At 42.0% G+C, this 7,426-nt stretch overlaps 1 protein-coding gene across 1 annotated transcript in view; it reads left to right on the forward strand.

Annotated features, from left to right (window-relative positions):
- LOC118326021 (poly [ADP-ribose] polymerase tankyrase-2-like) overlaps positions 1-7,019 on the forward strand; it is a 19,145-nt gene extending 12,126 nt beyond the window's left edge. The window contains exons 21-30 of the mRNA XM_035658908.1: positions 279-467; positions 567-879; positions 1,137-1,219; positions 1,701-1,821; positions 1,949-2,046; positions 2,431-2,505; positions 2,694-2,799; positions 2,965-3,151; positions 3,316-3,472; positions 4,466-7,019. Of these exons, the coding sequence (XP_035514801.1) occupies positions 279-467; positions 567-879; positions 1,137-1,219; positions 1,701-1,821; positions 1,949-2,046; positions 2,431-2,505; positions 2,694-2,799; positions 2,965-3,151; positions 3,316-3,472; positions 4,466-4,528 (1,392 nt within the window). The 3' untranslated portion in view covers positions 4,529-7,019. The remainder of the gene's footprint in view (positions 1-278; positions 468-566; positions 880-1,136; positions 1,220-1,700; positions 1,822-1,948; positions 2,047-2,430; positions 2,506-2,693; positions 2,800-2,964; positions 3,152-3,315; positions 3,473-4,465) is intronic.
- Positions 7,020-7,426: the final 407 nt, after the last annotated feature.

The raw sequence follows: 7,426 nt of genomic DNA on the forward strand, positions 1-7,426 counted from the left end.
CAAATCACCCATCAGCCAACACCAGACCCACAATGTGCAGTCAAGACACAGCCAGATGGACCGGCTTAGCTTAGCTACAGTTAACTAGCTGGATGCCCCTGCCTCACATCGCTCTTGGCTAGTAGAAAGCTATTGTTAGCTTTGCGCTGCTACATCATTTATTGTTAAATAAAATCAACACAGTTTTTTAGAATACATAGGTTAGTATCTGTTACTGACTTTAATAACTTTAATATGGAACTGATACATGGAGTCATTGTCTCGTTTTGATCTTCCAGCACGTAGACGTAGCTGCTTTGCTCATAAAGTTTGACGCCTGTGTCAACGCCACCGATAAGTGGGCGTTCACTCCGCTGCACGAGGCCTCTCAGAAGGGCCGGACTCAGCTGTGCGCCCTCCTTCTGGCTCACGGAGCGGACCCCACCCTCCGAAACCAGGAGGGACAGTCGCCGCTGGACCTGGTCACGGTCCGTCCCACGCTGATTTCAAAGGACAGTCCGAAATTATTACTTATCATGCTGTCTTTCCTTTCTCTTCTTCACCTTCTCCTCTTCCTCCTCCTGCAGGTTGATGATGTTCGGGCTTTGCTAACTGCAGCCATGCCTCCCTCTGCTCTCCCCGGCTGTTACAAACCTCAGGTCATCAGCGTGGCAGAGTCAACTTCCGTTGCTCCACCTGTCGCCGTGGTCCCACCACTCCTCTCCTCCCCCTCTTCCTCTTCCTCCTCTAGTCTTGACGCCACAACAGCGGCTACGACCAACAGTAACGCCACCGCTGCATCTAGTGCATCAAATTTGTCACCACCTCCGCCATCTTCATCATCCTCTGTGTTTCCTGAGATGTCGGCACTGCTGTCGATGGTCGAGAAGAAAGAGGAAGGTGAGAAAGTTAGAAATTAAGACTTAATATGTGATTTTCAGATTCCATGCAGATACAGACCCCACATAGACACCACATACCACCATTAAAATGAAAGTTAAAAAATGCACAAGTTGTAAAAGAACAACCTGAAAACTTGGCCAACTATTATGTACACAAAAGTACACAAAAAATGACTTGATAACAGTAACATGAGTAATTGTAATTAGCTACTTCCACCTCTGACTCGTAGCTAATCTCATTTATTGTTATTGTAGTTCCAGGAGTTGAGCACAGTATTTGTCAGTTCCTGAAGAACCTCAGACTGGAGCATCTTCTGGAGATCTTTGACAGAGAGCAGGTGAGCTCATCAACACGCAACATTTACTCACAATATGAATATGAATAACAAATGTTGGTTTTGAGAACAGAGGCATCAAGTATCGGGGAGAAGAAAACAGCTGGAAGATTGTTCCTAAAACTATCAGAAAAACTCTCCAAATTGTTCATTTTGGACAGACATTCCTGCAGTTATTGTGTTCACTGTTCGTGTTCATTGTACAGTGTACCAGCTGTTCTGTATTTGTTGAATTCTCCCTGAAGGAAAAAGGTTGTAAATGTAGGAAAATGACTGCATATAACAGCAGTTTGCAAACTGCTGCAAAGATACTGCAGAGCTTTAGTCAACGCAGAGTAAATCATCTACTGCTGGTGATTCAGATTCACTGATGTTTGTGTCCAGATGTTAAAGCTGACATTATTCATATTCTGGCCACTTGGGGGCAGCAGAGCAGTCTGTAAACAGTGTGTGTGTGTGTGTGTGTGTGTGTGTGTTTGTGCAGATCACTGTGGATGTGCTGGTGGAGATGGGTCACCGCGAGCTGAAGGAGATCGGCATCAACGCCTACGGACACAGACACAAGATCATTAAAGGAGTGGAGAGGCTCATCAACGGGCCGCAGAGTGAGGACGCGCACACACACACACACACTTAAACACTACATATTAATCACATCGCATTTGCATCAAATGCAAGAAAAGATTTGAGAAACAATATGATTTATAATCTTGATCTGTGTGTGTGTGCCAGGTCTGAACCCCTATCTGACGCTGAATACAGCCAACAGTGGGACGATATTGATCGACCTCGCAGCCGATGACAAAGAGTTCCAGTCAGTAGAGGAGGAGGTACGTGGTTAAAGATGTGTTGTTAGATGAGAGCGACTGCGGCCTCCTTTTCATTGAAACTGTAAAAGTGCCTCGTGCAAGCAATGAAAAAAATCTAGTTGATTGATGGTATTCTTTACGTCCCCAATAAGCGAAAGATAATAATCCTGTGTGTTCAGGATAAGAATGTGAAACTGAGGGAGCCGGACAGTGAGTATGTGTTAACAAAACACTAGCTAATTATCTACTAAACGACTGATGCAGAATAACTAGTTAGTTGTTGGGTTCAAATAGTAGCAGAACTAAAATGAGTTGATACCATCTTGGAGGGGTCGTTATGCGTTCTTGTGGTTTTTCACTTGACCTTCAGATTCAACCAATGAAAACCTTGTTTGTGTTGAACAGATGCAGAGTACGATCAGAGAGCACAGAGACGGCGGCCATGCTGGAGGAGTCTTCAACAGATACTCGCTGGTCAAGGTAACGATCCAGTAGTTGTTGACGTATTTAGTTCTGGATCAAAGTGGCAGAAAGAAACCCGTTAGTAATCCTCTGTTACTGCTGTCAAGTCCTGGTCACTATCCTCACCTCTATCTGACCTCTGTCTGACCTCTATCTGACCCCTATCTGACCTCTATCTGACCTCTGTCCGACCTCTTGTGTTTCAGATCCAGAAGGTCTGTAACAAGAAGCTGTGGGAGCGGTACACCCACCGCAGGAAGGAAGTTTCAGAGGAAAACCACAACCACTCCAATGAACGCATGCTCTTCCACGGTCAGAATATGAACAGTCCTACCAGAAGTAGCAGTAGTACTGATTGTTTTTATAGTACTGCTTGTAGTGGTCACATGTAGCAGTTGAAGTATAGACGAATGTAGCAGTAAATGAAGTAGTAGCAGCTGGAACAGCACTTATAGTATAGCACTTATCTCCTCCCAGGCTCTCCATTCGTCAACGCCATCATCCATAAAGGTTTTGACGAGCGCCACGCCTACATCGGTGGGATGTTCGGTGCTGGGATCTACTTCGCCGAGAACTCGTCGAAGAGCAATCAGTACGTTTACGGGATCGGAGGAGGGACCGGCTGCCCACTGCACAAAGACCGCTCCTGCTACGTCTGCCACAGGTACTCGAATATCCAAACTGACTGAACACCTAACGCATTCCTGTCCAGCTAACAGTCCAGCAAACCGACATCTTGTGTTATGAATACGTTATGTTGTGTAATGTTTTTGCGCTGTTCTGTCTCTATGCTACCGTTTTACTTTTGGTGTTTTTTGTTCCTCTCAGGCACCTGTTGTTCTGCAGGGTGACTCTGGGGAAGTCCTTCTTGCAGTTCAGTGCCATGAAGATGGCTCACTCCCCGCCGGGTCACCACTCTGTTACCGGCAGACCGAGTGTTAATGGCCTCGCTCTGGCCGAGTACGTCATCTACAGAGGAGAGCAGGTTGAATACATTTTATACATGTCTATTGTGCTTACGTGCCATTTGTTGTTTTAAATGTTTTAATTTATCGGTTGTTTTTTCTCATTTATTTGTGTTATTAATCTTCTGAACTCTGATACTAAAATTAAAAGATATTGTGGTGTAATTTATGTTGATTGGCACTCTGCGACCCGACCTTTGCTTCCTGTAGCGCGGTCAGGTTAGCTTTGAAGGGCAGAGTGGTCTCCGACATAAAAGAGAGGATGGCAGATAGTCGCTGTATAAGTGGGGAGCACAGACGATTGGACACATAATGTCTTCTGGCAAAACCAATAGCTGTTCAGAAGTGGCACTTCAGAAATTGAGCATGAATAGATGTCCACTCAAGCAATCAACGGTGCTATTAGTGTGTGAAATTACATGTGGTGGTCGGCTGTAAGGCTGATAGCAGCGGGACCGAGGAGATGAAGAGGAACTGGGAGCATTAAAGCAGAGCTGCTCATCACTGAACCTTCTCATATTATCACATTTTCAATCTGATGTATTTTTCTGCTGTTTAAAACAGTGACTCTGTAAGATAATGTGAGACAATGAGAGTGACAGTGAGTCACAATTTGATTAGATCTGATACAAAATCACTCTGATACAAAATCACAGGCTGAAAGCAAAAGTTAAACCTACTGGGAAATATGTTTAATCCCTTTTTGTACTCAACATGTTGTTTTTAAATGTATTAATTGTTTTTTATTATTAAAGTGTAATTACTGGAGCTTTTACAGTCACTAGAAGCACATTCACAGTCGTTTATAAAGGTTTCTTTGTGATACCTGTGTTGTAGCTAAGCTAGAGGCTGTGTGTGTGTCTTTGGGGGAGCTGTCAGTGTGGGATCAAGGTAAAGATTGCAGTCCGGTGCTTCTACAGCGTCTAAAGTCCGAACCAAGTCAGCAGAGTTATGGTAACTAGTCGTGGCCTCGAGTGTCTGTCTGTCAGTGAACGCCTCTCTGCTGCCCACAGGCCTATCCAGAGTATCTGATCACGTACCAGATCCTGAAACCTGACGAGTCTGCAGACGGATGAGGACAAAGAGGATGATGAAGGAAGTGGAGACAAATAACTACAGAAGATGAAGAGCGCTCATCTGATCAGTTGAGCGTCAATAACTGCATGCACAAAAAAACTTTATTTATACAATATATAAAACATTTTTACCAGATGCCTGTTTTTTTCTATTGTTTGTTTTATGCACTTTATGAACCACAGGTGGTGTCATGATGTGATGTGACTGTTGATTTTGTCTTTTTGTCACTAACTGTATCGTCCAGTGATTCAGGGTACAGCCCTTTCAGACAGGATGTGTCAGTTTCATCACATCAGTGTCCCCGTCAGACGCAGGATATATATATAGTCACATTTTAAGTTAGCTAATGTTAGCAAAACACGAGCCAACTATCTAGTTAATCTACATCAATTATTAGCTAATTAGCAAGCGTTTGTTAACATTAGCTGTCAGATATAACTAATGATTCATTTAGATTAGTTGGCTAGTTAGATAGCATTTTGCTAACATCAGCTAACTTAAGATGTGAATCCTCGTTCTTCTTTCCTGTACTATGCTATGTGCTAGGCTAATCCAAGTTGAAAAGATATCCACATTTTCAAAAGGTTAAAAGATAAAAGCGACATATGTAGTTATATATATATATATATAACTATATACATAGAAACATCCTACTGATGTTAGCAAAATGCTAGCTAAGCAGTTAATCTACTTCAATAGGAGCACAGAGCAAAAAGGGGCGGGACTTAGGAAGGGTTAAAAAAAGGCCCATTTTCAAAAACAAAACACCTAAGTTTACCTAATGTGCTTTTAAAGTAATTTATAAAATCAATCGATGGCAGAAATGTCTTCATCCACTCAGCAACATGTGATTTCTAAACTGAAGTTACGTGAAAATGATCAGAACTGCAGTTAATGTTGTTTAATGGCTCCAAACAACATAAGAAATGAACACTAATGTTGCTGTTCAGCAGGAGACACACTGATGTTTCTGAAAATGACTCATCCCATCTGAAGAGTCTCTCCTCACTAACATTTCCAAAAAGCAGCAGTACGTGTTGCCTGGCAACATCCTAACGAGGTGAAGTATTCAATTTATTTTATGAAGATGTTGCGTATACTTATTTTTTGTACAAGCATGTCGGTTTATTAGCGTTTATAATGTAAAATGAAATATCTCTTCCTGGGTATTTGAGGCAGTGTTTTCTGAATGAAAAGTCTGATTGGGATGTACTGTGGTGATCAGCCATTGACACAATATGAGAAAAAACATGTTTATCAACAGCTTCAGCCTCTTTTGAATGAGTACAAATGCACAAACGTCCAGGCCGACCCAGTGTGGCTCCAGTCCTACCACTCCCAAGTCGCCAGATACTGCAGCTCAGTCGATGGCCTCTCCACTTTAAAATATGATGTTTTAGGTATCTGGTGTCATTTCTGGACACGCCCACCATCACAGTCAGGTGATGGAGTATAAGGAGGTGGATGGATGGCTCAATCAAACACAGGACTTTAACCCTGCTGTTCGTAACTTAAAGTAAACAATTTCTTCTAAGTTACATTTATTCATGTAATTAAGTTACGTAACTTTATCCCTAATCGTAACCAAGTGATTTTTGTGCCTGAACATAACCAAACTGCGACTGTTTACATTACATTACATTAACCATGTAACCTTTATATTGAAATTATAACCAGAAGTTGCAGACATTACATATTTATTGTTGCTAACTTGACCGCAGTTCCCTGCGCGTCCAGAAACAACAGGAGAGGGATACGAAGCGGCAGTATGTGACAAGGTGGGGAGTGAGAACTTGTTGTCCGGTCTGGTTCCAGAACTGCGAATTACATTTGTTGTTCATTGATCCATTTGGTCCAGTGTTGTGCTCATCAACTGCTGACAATCATAATTTTGTTGGCTGGAGTAAGAACGAACTGCTTTACATTAGTGACGAAGCTCACGTGGTTCACAGTTCTAATGACGTCTAAGTGAGTGATACGTTAAAGCTCACATACATACAGTAACTCAGACCTCTGTGGGTTTCTTAAGTCGGACTGTAAAACGTTCAGAGGTACAACAAAATGTGAGTGTTGTGTATGTAAATATGCTCTGACTGTTCTGCTGTCGTCTGTAATGTGAAGTTAATGGGCACTAATGGGGACGTTTCCTGCCCTGATGCATGGTACTGTGGTGCTGTCTGACTGGGAGGAAAACAGCAGCTGAATGTGGAGAGTTTGGATCCAAAATGGGAAAGTAAACATCTCACCGACTCTACGAACTGATAGATAATAATGGTGCTGTTTAAGAGTTCATTGGTTGTGGCATTTTGGAAGCAAACTCCTCACACTGTGTTTAAAATGGTCATTAACAGGAAAAACATTCAATCATGATGTACAAATAGATGTTGTTAGTCAAAGACGTGGAGGCAGGATGTGAGGAGGGAACGAATATTTGCATCTTGTAAAAAAAATTGAAATATTGAACTTAAGTCTACCTACGAACCTCTAAAATAAACATAGGTGGCTTATAATGATACTTTATTGTCAGATATTTTTCTTGCATCACACCAGCTCTATTTGAGGATACAAAGATACATACTACAATATTCAATCCTTCAACTGTTTGATGGTTACAGTTTCAGCCCACCGGGAGTTGAAATATGACCACTTCTGGTTCAAACGGCCATTTTGTATTTTGAAAATGTCAGAAATAGATTCAACATCCTCAATAACCCCCAGAACCACTACTATATTGTCCAGATCAGGCCAAGCAGCTGCTGAAACCTTGATTATTAATGTAATTTATGCTAGTTGTCCAACATATAAGATAAGATATTCCTTTAATAGTCCCACAATGGGGAAATTCCAATGTTACAGCAGCAAAGTGGATAGAGAAAAAAAGAGAAAAAACAGTATAA

This window comes from Morone saxatilis, unplaced genomic scaffold (assembly GCF_004916995.1).
Source record: "Morone saxatilis isolate NCDOM2014 unplaced genomic scaffold, NCSU_SB_2.0 Contig1, whole genome shotgun sequence".
Lineage (NCBI taxonomy): Eukaryota > Metazoa > Chordata > Actinopteri > Moronidae > Morone > Morone saxatilis.